Genomic DNA, 17,784 nt, shown 5'->3' with positions numbered 1-17,784 from the left:
TTCTTATTTACTGTTAATACGTACTTATTTGACAAAACCCCAAATAGTAATGAATTAAAATAAAAGTGACGTAAGAAGGTAATTGTTAAAATAAAAGTGCACTGTACTATAACCATACCATTTTATTTTTAGTATTGTCAAATTATTAAATCGTTACGATACGATAATCGTACGCAATGAGCGACGCCTCTACAATTACCATACCAAATTCATACGCCATACAATACATACCGAAAATTACAAATAAATAAATGAAACTTTACTGAATGATGACAACAAAATGTACGTAACTAAAATCCCAGCTATATCAACAATCCAACTTAAATTACATTTCAACGTTGGCATTGTTAATATTGCTTTGTCGTGTAAATCTAACACTTTAAAGATGTTTTTGTATAAATCCTTATACATTTGACAACTTTAAACTTTGGTAACTTGACAAGAAATGAATCAACGAAGAGTTTTTTCGGAAAGTATTGCGAAGTATTTGCCGTTCCCTTGTGGAACAGACTACAGTTCTAAGTTCTAGAAGTCATTTTTGCACATATTTTATGCAAATGTAATTGACTTTCTACTGAAGCTAATTTATAAAACAAGAAAAATACTGTATAAGAAGCAGCAGCAGGTATTGTTTAGGTTAAAGATGATTTAAAAACAAATATTAATTTACTACAATCAGTATGCACAGCACACTGGATTCTATTTACTACCAGATTTCCTACAAACAAAATCTAAATATATATGTACGTTCCGAGGATTTCGATAATTTCCGACATTACTGGCACCTATGTTATAAATTGCAGTTGAGTCACAACACCATTCTAGTCAATTTATTACATATCCCTGGATTTACTACAATTAATGATTAAAGTAAATTTAATATTAACACATAAATAATACATCACAGCAATAAGTACATAAAACATCTATAACATAGGACCTATTAGTACACGTTAGTTAAAATTTGTTTAATTCACAATGTAGTGTATTACTTAAATTTTAAGGATAAATAATGAATAATTTCGTTATTTTTTTGAAATATCTACGAAAGCTTCTGAAATTGACTACTGGTGTTATATGAATCAAACTGCATCCAGTTATTCAAAGCGTAGAGCTTTTGCGCTGATGAAATACGCTTTAACTTGCTCTTTAAAGGGTTTTCCAAATGGGTCGTTCGAACTTTGACTGTATAATGAAGCTGTATTGTAGCTTTATATTTTGTTTAAATCATAATGAAAATGTAGCATTGAACAATTTCTCCAAATGATTGGATGATATAGATATTAAATAGCATCATAAATTCGTTTAGTGTATATACCTATGGAATATATTTAGAGGACTATGCCACACTCGTTAATTTTAACAAATTCAATTGAAGTTGACTGCAAACAATGAAATAATTATATTTAATAAAATATCTCTGTAAGTGTACTGTAGGAATACCGAACATGATACTTAGAAATCCAGGAAAATCAATTCGTTATTTTACTTGGATTAAATACAGGACAGAGTTTGTTCCAAAACAAGGCCGGCACCTTTATGACAGTTTAGCGAGAGAAAGGAGAAACCAATACCAAAATACAACTAAATAATTTCTCATGCAGACAAAAATGTCTTCATTTTTATTAAAGTTCGAGCATCCTTAATTGAAAACCCATTAAAATTTATTTTATTGTTGTATTTAGAATTTACTTCCCGACTTGTTTCATAAGCATCTCCGTGCTGAGCGACTTTGGTCTCTCAATGGGAAGTCCGAGCGCACGGGACCAAATCAACTGAGCGAGAACACCCAACGCTCGGGACACTCCAAACATTACTGTATAGTAGTTCATCTCCTTCAGACCATAATACTGAAATATAAAAAATAGTATGTTTTTAATAACCAGAATTATTTGGTAAAAAAAAGAGTTTTAAGAGGTTATAACTTATAAAATTGAAAGATTAATGTATGAAAAACCCTAAAATTTTAATTACATGCTTACCTGCAAAAGAACTCCCGAATGGGAGTCTACATTAGGCCATGGGTTCTTGACTTTGCCAAGTTCGGTGAGGATCGGCGGAACAACCTTGTAAACAGCAGCGACCAGCTTGAATAATGGGTCATTGGGTAAGTGCTTAAGAGCAAACTCACGCTGGCAAGTATATCTGCACACAAATAGATAGAATTGTGAAGTAACAGTAGTTAGGGATCCCTGCAAACATCTTCTACAAAGTTGGCCAAGTAGGAAGAGATCCGCGCAGGTACATTGGCGTATAAAATACTTATTCTTAATTTGTAAAAAAATCCTAAATTAAAAATTAATAATGATTATAATCGGGGTTAAAGTATGAAATTACCGTTCTATTGTAATAGGTGCATCGAATTGACTTAGAACCTTCATGGTTTGAGATTCTTGAGTAAAACTTTTATCAAACGATATCTATGAGGTATTTCTTTTAAAAAATGGCAGCAATATATAGATAATAATGGTAGATATTTCGATTAAATAAATTTCATACTTTAACCCATAATAATTATCAGAAGTTCAACAAAAAAAAAAGAGGGAATAACAACAAACGCAACTTAATTTTTTTTTTACAGCAACTGCGATATAATGACAAACGATTATTGTGCGAGTGTGCTTTTAGGAGCAAGTGAAATGTAAACGTAGGGCGAGAGTCAGGGGGTCAGCCGATTGACCACTGTATAGATTCTTCGCACACCGCCACATAAACCTAAATAAAATTCTGCACATAGAAAAATTGTCAACATGTTTGGTGAGTACTGTACGTAATGCAGTTGTGTACAAGCTTTAATTTTATTCATTAATTTACACTAACCTTGGATCAGTTTTTCTAAGTACTGCGTGACCGTAACCAGGTACAACCTGACCAGATTTAAGTGTTTTCCAGATGAATTCTTTGAGTTGCTCTTCTGTGAAATTATCACCAACTTGTTTGCGCAGTTTCTCGAGCCATACCAGAACCTATAACATAACAAATTTATATTTTTATTTTACAGGACATGCCTAGATTTTCTTTCAAAAAGAATCTGTACAATAAATATAGATAACTAGTAATAAGTAAGTAATATAGTAAATAATATAGATAACTTTCACTATTGTGTTTAATAAAAAAAATATGTTTTGTAATTTAATTATTGTGAAAACAACATGCAGCTCCTGCATAAACAATTATATTATTGGCAAAAGTAATGAATTGGCACTTTGGCCTGAAATCTATAACATATATTCCCATTTACATAATTTTATAATATTTAATATATTTGACATGTTTTGGGCGAGAGCGGCTTTGGGTTGTCCCGTTTGGGTCGGACAAAATTCATTAAAAATAGCAACAATCCATACCTCTTGATTAGCCAGGCCGTGAAGTGGTCCAGCAAGACCATTGAGTCCAGCGGCGAAAGATAAGTAAGGATCACTAAGAGCAGAACCCACTAAATGCGTAGTGTGCGCAGAAACGTTGCCACCCTCGTGGTCACTGTGGACAAAAGAAACACCATGTTTACTATTTGTTTTCAACAATTTCCCATAATACAATTCGCAGCGCGCAAAGCTCTTGGCCTTTGCTAAAAATAGGTCTTAAAAGTTATGCCATATGAAATTCATGTACTCGTGAATTAGCCGATCTACTATAAAAAAATCTTAACATAGTTGTTAAGCATCTGTGGCGCTGGGTGTTCGGTCCAGTTACAATTCTCCATACCTCGACGGGACAATTTTTTCTTGTCTTATTGTCGCCACCAATATTGAAACATGAGACCGAAAATCTCAATTGTTTTGCATTACGACTGTCCCACCCTTCAAACAGGAACACGTGACAGCGCAGCAGAATAGATAGGATATTCATAGTCCTAGTCCCAGTTGAGATACGAGTTCTAAGGTCTCAGTATAGTTACAACGGCTGCCCCACTTCAAACCGAAACGTATTACTATACACTAAAGATATTTCTTGAGAACAATTGGTACATCCCTATTGGATTTGAATATTAAAATAGACGCATCGTATGATACGAAGTATAACGGGCATTCATTCCTTTAGGTAACGACTTTGAGCTATTAAGAGCATGATCTCGTGCCTCAGGATGCGACGGTATTCACATCGCGGTGTCTACATTCCTTTTACTAATAAACACTAGAAGGGCTTCGTCAGCTGATAAATAAGCTGATTGGTTTCATAATGTACTCATCTCATAATTAAATTAAACACTAACAAAATATGATACATTGAAAGTACTTAGTTTCAATCATATTGTTATTAACTGGACTATCTTCGTTTGTCACTAAAAGATTTTTTAAAACATATATATGTTAATTAAAACGCATCTGTTAATACAAAGCTTCACGTGCAAAGCAGACAATGTTATCAGTTATGATTAAATTTTATTATTTAGATTAACTATCTTTACATCATTAGTTTTTTTTTTTTCGTATGATAACCATGATTTATGTACTTGTATTTTAATATGATACTATTTTAATCTCTTTATCAAAGAACGTTTTAGTTTGATTATACTTTAATTTCTGTTCAATCAAATTCATTAAAAGCGAAGTTCCATGTCGTGTCACCCTTCACAGCCTCAATATCTTTGTAAACACTTCCTGTTTGGTCATGATCACCTTCAAACTCAACTTTATTTAGCTTGTGTTTTCTTTAGCTCCTTTTTTACTCATAAAAATATCTAGTTATTCTATTTCTAAAATCATTCGTTGCTTTCATAAAATGAATAAATATGTCACAGACCCAAGCTCTATAGTATCACTTGTGAAATATTTTCTGAGATAAGAATAAATTACGGATCTTCTTATCTTTACAGTATGTGATAATGGGAGTTTGACAAGTTACTCACAACCAGTCGATTGTATAAACGTTACTACTTCTGTTTATTTTCGAGTCCGTTTCTCGCAGTAGTTATTTATCAAGAATTTTATACTTCTGCTTCATTCTAATTATCATCAAATACGTGGTATAATTAGTTTAATGTTTTAATAATGATGATGACTATTACTCTATTCATTAAACAATAAAAATACACCTACGAATGATATCATTCAAACGAATACTCAAAGTTTTTACGAATACATAAATATTTTAAAGTTGTTCAGAACATTAGTGACACACGTGCTAACTCGTGTTCGGTTTATTAACGGAAATTTTAAATATACAGTATTAGGTTACGCGTCGCAAATTTCGCAACCTTGGAAAGGATTTTATTGTTAGCACTGATCGTGTAAATCACACAATCTTTCACGCAGTTCGCATTTAGCTTTAAATTTTGATGATTTGGAAATGTTCGCTCGGCGTGAGAAGCGAGGCGTATTATAAAGTCGAATTAAGATAATCGTTTTTAACACAAATTTAGTTGCTTGTAAAAACATATAAACTAGCGCATAGAGTATGTGATATTTGCGAGGGGGGCTAACGGTATTGTTTTTTTACAATATTTTCAAATAGTTTACCACAAAAAGTATTGTTTGTTACTACTATACAACAAATACTATTGAGAGCAAAAATTTTAACTTAATTCGAAATTATTATTTTTAATTAGACACATGTAGCAACAAAACACAAGCACACAAAATACCACATAATTTTGTTAACGAAATATTATTTAATTTAGAATTATGACCGAACGTTAAACAATAGATACGCACAGCTTCAAGGAAAATGCAATGATGAAAAGCAACAAACCAATGTTTAATAGAGGACAAGACTATTGTGTTCTTATTGACAGAAACAGTTCCATCATGGGAAGTATTGAAAAAAAATAACAACAACAAATAAGTTAACAACAATGATAGATGACGTCATTAATCTATATATTAATACGTGAAGCAAAAACTTTGTACTCCTTTTTTATTGCCTAGATGGGTGGACGAGCTCACAGCCCATCTGGTGTTAAGTGGTTACTGGAGCCCATAGACATCTATAAAATTTCGCGGGCGGAGGAGTATGAAATTTCCTACTTATACAGAATATAGTGAAGGAATGCAGAACGCAATTTTTTTTTAATTATGCTATACAATACATTAAATCAATAAAATAAAACATTACACACACTACCAAGTATTTGACAAACACACGCATGCATACTCTTTTGTTTATTGTTAAAGTCTGTGGTCAAATTCAAAATAGATTAATTATTATTAATTCTCAAGCCTTGGTGGAATTTGTTATTATAGAGGTCTATGATAGTCTGACAATAGACCCTTAATAATGTTTCAAAGTTAGAATTTAAGATAATTATAGTCGATATTCGACTACCGGGCGACCACTACTAGTAAGTTATAGTTACCTGTGTATGGTGAGGTAGAGACGCATGAGTTCGGTGAACTGCGGGTCGTCGAAGCCGAGCATGTTGCAGTAGTTCGCGGACCAGTCCTTGTTGTCGTCGATGGCGCCGATGCCCTTGCCATCGCGGTACACGTTGCGATAGATAGTGGCGGCGATCACGGGCAGTTTCGCGATAAGGTTCATTGTGTCTTCGTACACGTACTGTTTCATAGAATTACACTCTTAAATACATTTTATTGCCACCGATAGCGCACGTGATTGCTAATAGTCATCTTCGCTCGTGGACATTGACAATGACCTGAGCAACACTACCAAGCCACAGCCGGGTAGCCTGCCGGTAAATTTGGAGAGCTGCATTTAATGAAGGACATCGTTTTATTACGTATTCATGTTTTTCGTTATGCTCAAATTTTTTTAAAAGAGAACTCATAATATTGTGTCTCTTTAGAAAACTCGGACCACTCGGTGCCGAAAAAGATGGGAGTGACCAAGTGTCTGAGTATCTGGACATGAGACTGAGCCACGCACTTCACTGTGCCATTGACCGACAAGTGGCTACAAATTACAAAAAAAGAGGTCACAGGCTAGGCGGGCGCATCACGATGCTCAGCAATGAGGAGGAGGGCCACTTTTCATAGGATCGACACCCTATAATCAAGTTGGACATTTTACATCTAATGACAGGATCGCGAATCGTGAACAAATCCTCATAATAGGAAATGACCCTCAGGGTCGCGGCGCGTGACAGAACAGGTTTTTCGCAGATAAAAAGGACCGGCTATTGGAACTACGTACTTAACCCACAGACACAGCACACTGAGTTTCTCGCCGGATCTTCTCAGTGGGTCGCGTTTCCGATCCGGTGGTAGATTTTGCGGAGCACGGCTCTTGCTAGGGTCAGTGCCATGAGCTCACCTACTAGCTAAGGTTACGCTGAAATAGCCTCTCAAGGCTATCAGCTAAGGTAGGAAAAAAAAACTACGTACAATGCCACGCGGGCACGTGACACGCGCGCATGTACTTCTGTACCGCTGTGCGCATCGTGATGACAGCACCGGATTTCTTGCGGAAATTGCACATTTTTTTTCACAAATAAAATACTTTTTTTTGTCTTTTATTTGTTACTACATCAGAGATACTGACGTAGGGCGATGATTGTTATTATTATTATTTAGTAACAATAGCAAAAATACATTTTTCTGTTTGAAAATTTTTTACGCTATAGATTCTTAACCTTAATTCGCTTAGAACATCTTTGCTAAACTACTTTTCAATATTCTCCTAGCTACTACTCATCCTGCAATAAACTGAAACTACAATTGAACATTAAATAACATAACATAATATAAACATTGAAAATAATTTTTGAATTATGGCATTCGTATCGTATCATACAAATGCGTCAATGGCACGGTGAGTCATAAACAGATTGCTGTAAAATATGAACATTTGCCTGTTATTTTGTTGCAAACTATCTGGTATTATTACCAATTGATCGAATTTAAAGGCGTAATCGTTCGCTGGAGGTGGAGGCAATAAAGCAGCTCGATAACTTAAAATTGTAACAGTAAAGATTTCACTTTAACAACATAATAATAAATATGTATATAGACTGCCCATAAATACTGTTACAATGAACACGATAAATAATTCTACTATTTAATATGGAAGCTGTCATTATCTTTTTAATTTTCATTCGTCTTTATTTCATTTTCACGTCAATCTTTCATCAATAATGAACATCATTCTGATATTAAATTGGAATGGAATGATAAAGGAAACCGAAATGCTAACTCAGTATTACCTAAAGTATTTAGCCAAATTTAATTTTTGAAACTCTCCATCCGCTTGGGTTTAGTCGAACGTTTGTGTACTAGACTATTGGATAGTATGTATAATGGAATGGCCATCCGCGTAGTATTCGTAGTAATTAGGATATCATAGCAGCGAAGGCAAGAATCCGAAGAAATTCAATAGAGTGAATAGAAATGGTCAGGATATATTTGACTATTGAGTAACATTTTAACGAGTAGCATTCTGTTTAAACTTTACACTGCAACAAAATAGCTGACTAGACTTAAAGCTCTACAAAAGCTTAATTGGTTAGGAAGGTAGAGTTTGGGAATTATCCAGTGGTGGTTTCGAGGAGTGTTAGCTAACAAAGAACGACAAACATATTTTTGTGAAAAAGCTATTAAAACATCGGCCCACGTGTATTGAAATACGGTAATAAAAACGATTTTTTTTTTTTTTTAAAGAGATTTTATGACCTGGTAACTAAGACCTTTAAGTCATGTCTTATTTTACTTCAAATTCTTAATTTTATGAAAAATGATAATATGGAGTGAAATGAAATGAAGATGATTAATTTGAGACATTAATCAACTGGGATGAAATTTAATGAAATGAAATGATATGAGATGAATCATAATCGCAGTAAAATGGTGGTCATTTACTGAGATTTTTTCAGTGGACTTTTTGGAGGAACCCGAGAAGTTACGTCCAGCAGCTTTGTTTCATTTTCCCACATTTGTGCACTTTCACAGATATTAAACGGTCAATAAACCACCATTATTACACATTTAAACCTGAAGAAACACTAAATAGACAAAATAAAACAAATCACACAACTTCACTCCTCGCGTTCCCGCCAAAAAGTCCAATAAAAACGATATTGTGTAAATTTCGAATTACCTACTTATACATAAAAATATATTTTATGCATAAAATTAATCTAAATTTTGAAGTATCAATGATTATGGTCAAATTTCGTCCACTAAGCGAAGACAACTATAAACATGTTAAGGTTACGATTCAGAATGTATCTTGAATTAAAGTTGGTAATAAAATATACATTCTCGTAGCTGAAGAGGATATAATTAATTACTTTAACATAGACTTAAAACATTATTCAATTGCTTCATTAAGCATAAATACTTATGGTTTTAGTAATCGATTCATCAAGTTGAATCCTCCAGTGTGAAACATAAATAATTTTCAGAGTGTGGGTAGTCATAAAATTGCAGTAGCATACCTCCCAATACTTGGATTTGTGCACGCCCTCTGAGTAGGCTTTAGCGAATTTAGATTCACTGTTGAGTGCGGTGACGGCAGCCGAGAACTGTGACATGGGATGCAGTTTGCCGGGCATATTGTTCAACATTGTCACTACGTGAGCCGGTAGCTCCGCCCTGCGAGGTGCATAATACAATAACATTAATTTCATTATATCACTTGAGCCTCTCTACACGGGATACAGAATTGAACAGTATCTAGTATCATTTCTTAAAGTATAATCATTTATGTAAATGAGTACATCAACTGTGTCAATAACATCGGAAATTTAAACGATTATTTGAATACTTAATGACTTAAGCGTTTTTTTTTAACTGATGACCTCATCAAGCTTTAGAATAATAATAAAATGAATACAATACCTAAAGTACAAAGGAACTTATATTAAAAAAACACACATTGCAAATCTTATTTGTAAACCAATAAAATGCAGTACAATGTGTTTCATTGCAGAATCATTACAATGTTCATGAACGTCTGCAACAGATCAACGGTCATTGTTAGTAATCACAGTGAAGGCGAAAAAGTCGCTTTAAAACTTGAAGGTCAAACTGCACTTGGTTACACAAATGAGATCGTCGAATACGTCTGTTACATTAATTCTTTTCATTATCACAATAAGCCTTTTTTCCGTTTTTATCATTTATGTCTAATATTTTATTGAATAAGTCAAATTAAATGTTCAAATTATATGCGACGATTCATAACATTCGTCAATATAATGTTTAATCAATTATTCAAACATCTTTTGGAACAACGATAAGTGGACAAATATTTATAATTGATTACTGTTGGCCCTAAATGACTGTCATTAAAGAGGTGAAGCGAAACATTTTTATTTTCTCTATTTGTGTATTCTTATTTAAAAGTAATTCGATCGAAATGTTCCGGACTTTAGACTAGCATTTATTGAAATATTTAATTAAATTTTAATAAATTTACCTCGCTGCCCATTCTTTAGACAGCGCTTTAGCTTGCGCTTCGGTGGGTATATCGCCAGTGACGAGAAGCCAGAAAAGACCTTCGGGTAGTGGTTCTTCTCCACCCTTAGCCTTGGGCAGTTGCTGTTGGCACTCAGGGATGGATAGACCACGGAAACGGATTCCTTCATCGGCATCCAGCACAGAGGTTTCCCAAACCAGACCTTTGATTCCACGCATGCCACCGTACATCTAGTAACATAGTTTTAAAATATTTTTAACTAAAAACGCAAATATATACAGTGATATCGTGTAACAAAAGCTAACAATTCGATGACATTATTGTTATGCGATCGGATTACGGAGCTGTGTCCACTCAATGTCCGATCTTGACCTCATAGAGGGTCATATGCATAGTTCGTTGAACTACGTTTTGCTCATATAAATACAAGGATTATTCTCTTTTAAATATATAATTAAAGTAAAAGTGAATGTGTGAGTCGTTGAACTTGTGTAATGTACAATCCTCATTTATGTAACTATACAGCGAATTACCCAAAAAGTTGTATTGTATTATGGTCTTTTCAAATACTTTGTTGTTTTGTTTATTGTCAATAAATGTCAAAATTTCTGAAAACCCCCTTTGGATGAACGCAGTGGTTTTAGATAGTATGGATGCACTCTGCTCCGATGGCGGGCGGTGCGATAGTAAAAATGAGATGGCGGAATCATCTCAAAAAAATCCTCAGAGCAATCCCTATTGAACATGCGATATAAAATATAAAAAGAACTAAAATTCCTCTATAAACCAATGTAAATCCAAACCAAAGGACGCTTTTTAGTACGCATTACAACTTGATACAAGACTTTATTTCGTTATTGTGACCTTGTATTTACTTGACGATGCACAGGATACAAAGGTCATTCATGAATCGTTACGCATCTTTCAAATTTCTTCTTCTAGCATCAATTCCTAGTAGCCGAGGGTTCTTCGAAGAGTTGTTCGTTTCGGTTATGGTAATTGAACGTGGTCGGTTAACTACTGTTTAGAGTGCATGTTTAATGACAGATTCTTTCTAGTTCGAACGGATATAACAGATCACATGAAACTTACCATATCAACTGTGACCTCTCCGACTTTAGTGGAACCATGCTTCTTTCGGAATTCGCGGATCTTCTCTTGTTCCTTGGGAATCTTTTCCTGGAGAATACTTTTTAAATTCGTCTGTTCAGCGCTTAGACCTCGAAGTAGAACTGTCGCAGTCGGACATGCTTTCTGTATCAAATAAAATAAATACAATATTACAAATTAAGGCGAAACATTATAGTTTTAGTTACTATATCTTTTTTTAAGCGTTAATTGGAATAGGCTGAACGTAACTTTATTTCGTGCTGCGTTATGGGCCCAAAATAAACATAAGACTGATTAATAATAAACATAATTCACAACGATTAGCTATATGTGGCACCATGCGTTATGATCGGTCATTATTTTGCATAGGTATCTAAATAGCTCATAGAAATAAGATTTATTAGATAATGAAACTTCGTAATTTTGGAACTTTAAATTAATATATTCCGTGACAGACGAACACGTGGTCGACTTCATAGCGAGAGTTCACAGATGCACATGGGTATCAGCAACGCCAGGAGCACGGCTGAGCGAGGCGTTGTCTAGCAGTCAGAACTCTTTTCAACCTTGTATGAAAAAGTAAATGTCAAAACTAAAATTTATCAAGGTAAATTTTTTTATTGCCCGTTTAGGCAGACGCGCATACGGCTCACCTGATGGTGAGTGGTTACCGTCACCCATGGACTTCAGCAATGCCAGGAGCAGAGCCAAGCCGCTGCCTACCGTTAAGATACATGAAAAACTACAAACCTAAAAATAGTCTTACAGAGTACGTACCCATATTATTATGTAAATCGATATCCTTATCGTTTTATATCATATTGTCACGAAACAAAAGTTTCGTGGTTTCGAACAACATTTATTTAAAATGAAAGTATTATTATTTTTACAAATCTTTAGAAAAAAAAGGTTATATTTCAAGGGATGTGTTGTCTTAAATTCATGTCTTATCATATCATGTTTGAATATTCGATATGATCATGATAACTAGTCTACGCTATCGTTAAATCAAGTCTCGTGGTAAGTTGTTGATGGAATATTCCGTGGAAATATACAAACTCAATTACAAATAATTTCCTGCTACTTAATTTTTTTTTATTGACTAGATAGGTGGACGTGCTCACAGCCCACCTGTTGTTAAGTGGTTACTGGAGCCCATAGACATCTACGACGAAAATGCACCACCCACCTTAAAATATAAGTTCTAAGGTCTCAAGTATAGTTAATACCGCATTTTCAGGAAATACTGCAACGGGATATACGTCATAACATTCCCGGACCAAAGTATTTCATAATGAATCTGTTTAGTGATAAACCTTCAACGAGGACATGGCGCATGCGCTTAAGGCCAACGAAATGAGGTCAACCTTCTCGTTATGTAAAAACCCACTTTTGAAGTTTTTCCTTGAGCCACAGAACCTTAACGATAAAAGGAAATCGATATTTTTATTCATTTTCCTACATTTAACCTTTTTTCTGCAATGTATAATTGCAATGTAAAATGTATAGGGAAAACTTGCTTTTTACTAGTTTTTTTTAACATAACACTAAACTATACTATAAACTATAGCCCACACTAATTATTTAGGTAGCAAAATAGTTATTTTTAGTATTTAATTTTAATTTTGAAAACCTCGTTAAAATACGCCTAAGTTCGTTGTTTTTTTTTTTACTTAGCTAAGTACTACGTTTGTATGTTCTTCAGGTAAACCCTCAAACTAAACTTTAAATAATCGACTGTCTCAGCTCTCCGCTGAAATTTCCTGGCATGCGGACACTCAAATAGGTACAATGGAAAAAATATAAAGGGTATATTTCCGTTCATTTGAGATTTAGCTACGAGAATCTTAAACAACCGTCATAATAAATCCACTCATAAAGCTATTCGTTATGAATTACAATTTTTTTTTCTATATTTATTAGGCAACGATAAGTCTCCTGGGACTTCGTATCGCATTATTTTAATTAAAAAAACTGCACATTAGCATATTTTGAAATATTTATTACCACTGTTATTAGTCATACTGTGTTGTATATAAAACTTTATATACAAATTGTATAAAACACTTCATTATTGATAGAACAGCTCTTCCTCACAATAAAATGTGTTAATATGTTCAAGTCAAAGGCTTTCGAAAGACGAGAGGAAGATTTTTTAAATTGCTCTTTTCCTTTCGTTCGTGGAGATTTGTGAGGGCGATAACATTTTTAAAAACCTGTTATTTAAATTTTACGGTATCGTTTATTATACGTTATCTTTGAAACCACGAACGCGCACGGTTTAAGCTATGTCAGTGAAAGAGCCTCGAGTATTCAAACAATTGAATGTTGTCAGGAGTAATGAAAATTTTAATCGATTTGATCGATTCGTTGCACTCCCCGTCTGGTCCCAACAGTTCAAGTGAATGTCAAAGCTGTCTGTAACAACACTAATTATCTCGAGAACGGTCACATTAAATGTTAGGAGCAAAGTACACAGTGCTCTTACGTAATTTTTGGCCGTGAATATAAATATCTGATAGAGATTATTGATGGACATAGAGGTATTGAATGCGTTCTGTATTTTAAATTTTAGATTAATCGGTCGTTGACGTCAAAAATCTTACTGCTATTACCTATTATTATATGTTAATCGTGATAACAGGTGGATTTTCGAAATGAAAAACATTCATGCAGGCTTCACAAATTTGAATAATTCGATAGATGTCGTTATTGGTATTCTTTATTAACTCAAAGAAACCATTTAGTACGACATAGAAATAAGGGTAATTACTGGCAGAGCGCTGCTATTCGTAACGTAGTTACTGAAGCCACATCTAACCGTGACCTTGAACGTTTACGTCATACATATTTAAGTACGCTATTGCTACTCGAAGTTTTCCAAAGCTTTTGAATACAATAGAATTTTAAATGTTTATTAAAGAACGTAATTATCGGTGTATTTTTTCATATCAAATATTTAATTTTATAGGTGTTAAAATACAATACGCGCATAATATTGTGTAACGAATCAAAAATCGCGATAGCATTATTATTATGTAGCGATAGTGGATTGAACACATTTTGGGCGTGTGCCCGAAGAGTGCCGGGTTGACCTGCGTTATCTTTAGCGTGGGTGCGCACAAGAGGACACACATCGTGAATGTCATCGGTCACATTTCTATGTTATGTAGTCGACTGATAATGTTCTAATGGATAATCCTACGGTCGTACATAAAACGCAAATCGTTGATCCATTACTTAGAACCGTAACTATACTTGTAATACTATTAAATTTTTACAGAAAATTAACAAATTTGTATTTTAAAAGCATTTTACGTCTGACTCGCGCTGTTACGAATTCTCTGCTAGCCTATAGAGAAAAAACATTTTTAACTGATTTGAAATTTCAAAGTGGAAGTTTCTCTATTCAGTCTGGTTTTTTTTGTCTTTATTGTGTTGTCATAAAGAAATAAATATATAGTATACTGTAAAAGCCTACAAGAATCTTTTAAAAATTATTTAAATAAACAATAAAAAAGAACATGTATATTTTTAAGAGCAATGGAGAAAAACTGCCTGAAATATCTTGAAGTTTTCGCAAGTCAGTGCAAATGTACTTCGCGATCATCGACGCGGATGTGCGACCTGTCTAGTGACATCGGTTATCACGCCAAACGCCACCGTGCGTAACATTGACATAGATAAAATAAGGCCATTGCAATCATCACACGCTATAAGCAAACCTCACATGACTGTACATCACAGGTAGATCAATCATTGCAATTTTGACTAAACCTAATCTTATATAATAGAGATGTCATGTAATGTTGATAAGATAGTGACAAATGTGGATCAAGCTTAAATTGGTATCCATAAAATTCGATTGAACTTCAAATTATATAATAGCCTATACTAGTGATGCAGTTTTATGAGAACGGTATGGGCTCCAGTAACCACTTAACACCAGGTGGGCTGTGAGCTCGTCCACACATCTAAGCAATAAAAAAAAAAACCGTCTATTAAAATTATCTATGTCACAACATATTCAATCAATCATAGTAAATTGTAATGTATTGAAAATAAAAAGGTTACATATCAAGTGGAAATAAATCCAAATAAGAGCAGAACAATTGTTGAAGTGTACAACCATTATTGTGACTTGATATTGTTGATTATCAGCCATATACTCACTCATCTACCATCAAACTCAACAAAAGAAAAATCACAATTTTTTGTAAAGCTTTAGAAAATTTCAAGGTCCACCTAGTGTTAGGTAGTTACCAGGCCCAGAAATAATCTAATTTAATACTCAAATCTCAGTTCTACTTTACAATGGCTCTCTCATCTTTCCAATCATGTAATGGCTTCACATCAATAATTTGTGGAGTAGTGGTATCTATCAGAACAAGCTACCATAATTGAGTTAAAAACATAAAACATCCTGATGAATTGGGAATTAGTTAATTAATTTAATTTTTGTCTAACTTGAGACAAAAATAGTAAGTGTAAAATAGTACTTTAAGTTCAAATACAATATAAAACCAGATCTTTAAGTTAAGTTCAAAACTAATAACAATAAAAAGTATTGAGGAATTTTTTTGGTTTAAATGTTAAAATGTGTGTTGCAGGTCTATCAATAAATAAATAAAGTTCACTTGAGTATTTCAGATCAATTTAATTACTAATATTTTTTTTTAATAGAAACCATGTGATTTGTTTAATTTAAAAAAAATGTATATTAAATAAAAAAAGCTAATATATTTTTTTATTTTGCATCATCTTGATGGTAAAGTATAATAAATCAAATTAAATGCTAAAATGGCTGTTTAAGAACATAACCTATATACAAGATTGAACTTTTTCCTAACAGACATCAAATTATGTTCAAAAGCAAATCTGTTTTAAATTAAAGTTTAATTAATTCTGTACATTATTAAACATTTTCGTTGTGTAATACAGGCATAAATCTATCAAGATCCAACCGCCAAATTGTGACTACCATGTTTATTACCGCGCAAACTTAAGTTTGAGTTTTGAGTTAACTCAAATATAAGTGCAATTGACTCCTTGATTGATGACTTTAGAAAGACTTACAGAGAAACAGTGCATTTCTTCCCGAAATAGTTTTCATTCGCATTACATAACTTCGAAACCAAAATGTGGGCAACAAGGTTAGAAGAAGCGAAATATAAATAGGTTCTTTTGAACTACTGAAAAAAAAACATATTTGGCAGTTGAGTAATATATTTACCTGCAATTCTACGAGTCTTGAAGATGTGATCCTGAATAGAGCCATTTTTAAAGCCGCCGAGCGCAAACTACCACACAAATCACGACAACTTGCCCGCGATCGATCGCATACGCAAGTGACGGAAAAAAAATTTTAAGCTCTCAATTCTCAGCACTACAAAGTAAATGTCAAAATAACAGTTGGTAGAAAAAGTTACCACTCTAGAATGTAGATTGTTCTACTAGGTACATAATATAATTCAAATAAAAAAAATGTGTCCCGAAATCATCCGGACTTTGAAGAAACAATGTTACACCTAATTTAAATTATTTCTCGGAGCGTACGCCAAAGGTTCCGGAAGAAATGCAGTAAATATAGAGAAATTGCTTTATTACCTACAGCGTACAAAATAACATAAGTTTTACTAAGCAGACTAGAGCCGTATTCAGACAAAATCATTGTGGATTATTAGTGTGGCTTCAGACATAATCGCAACACAGTCTACCAAATATTTACTCTGAAACAGTTAATGGAGAAAAGTTGGGAATATGCACAAAATATTTATTCGGTTTATGTAGATTTTGCTAAGGCCTAGGACAGTATAGATAGAGCGGCTCTATATAGAATCCTCACCCGCTTTAAAATCCCAGAAACTTAGAATGGCGGAGGTTGCTACTAGGGATAGTAGAATGACGGTACGAGTTGGCGCTACTCCCACTGATGAGTTTGACGTTGTGACTGAACTCAGACAAGAGGACGCTCTGTCACCAATGCTTTTGAACCTTACTTAAGCACTTGAACACGTCATACGGAAAGTGTACAGGCTTAATGGCGGAGTGTGGCTCAATGGACAGCATAAGTTGATCGGGTACGCCGATGACCTTGCTCTACTAGAAGAAAGAAAGCAGCACGTTATAGACGCATTCAACTGCCTCCAACAAGAATCCTTTCGGATTGGCCTTCGTGTGAGGCACGACAAGACAGAGTATCTTCACGTGCGTTGGTACAAAAACATAAGACGGAAGTGAGAAGACCTAGTTGGGGGAAATACGAGGTACAAAAGAAGTGGCCAAATTCCGATATCTTGATATTTCGTACACTGTAACAGACACCAATGACAGGGAAGACGAGATCGAAATACGTGTACAAAA

At 34.0% G+C, this 17,784-nt stretch overlaps 1 protein-coding gene across 2 annotated transcripts; it reads right to left on the bottom strand.

Annotated features, from left to right (window-relative positions):
* Positions 1-104: 104 nt before the first annotated feature.
* On the bottom strand, positions 105-16,946 carry LOC101737646 (probable citrate synthase 2, mitochondrial). 2 transcript variants are annotated; one of them, XR_009973242.1, is made up of 10 exons: positions 16,655-16,829; positions 11,404-11,565; positions 10,312-10,541; positions 9,329-9,485; positions 6,296-6,495; positions 3,348-3,480; positions 2,821-2,966; positions 1,983-2,145; positions 941-1,850; positions 105-785 (listed from the first exon to the last, which is right to left on the bottom strand). XR_009973242.1 is itself a non-coding variant. In XM_004929794.5 (9 exons), exons 1-9 carry the CDS (start codon positions 16,697-16,699, stop codon positions 1,689-1,691), a joined length of 1,398 nt encoding a protein of 465 aa, XP_004929851.1. In that variant the 5' UTR covers positions 16,700-16,946; the 3' UTR covers positions 105-1,688. The 2 variants fall into 2 exon arrangements, 1 of the variants encoding a protein (XP_004929851.1); XM_004929794.5 differs by having other exon boundaries at positions 105-1,850; positions 16,655-16,946.
* Between the last annotated feature and the right edge of the window lie 838 nt (positions 16,947-17,784).

The sequence above is a fragment of the Bombyx mori genome, chromosome 1, assembly GCF_030269925.1.
Source record: "Bombyx mori chromosome 1, ASM3026992v2".
NCBI classification, from domain to species: Eukaryota; Metazoa; Arthropoda; class Insecta; order Lepidoptera; family Bombycidae; genus Bombyx; species Bombyx mori.
Note: the sequence above shows the minus strand (reverse complement) of the source record. Positions and strands in the feature narration are given on the sequence as shown.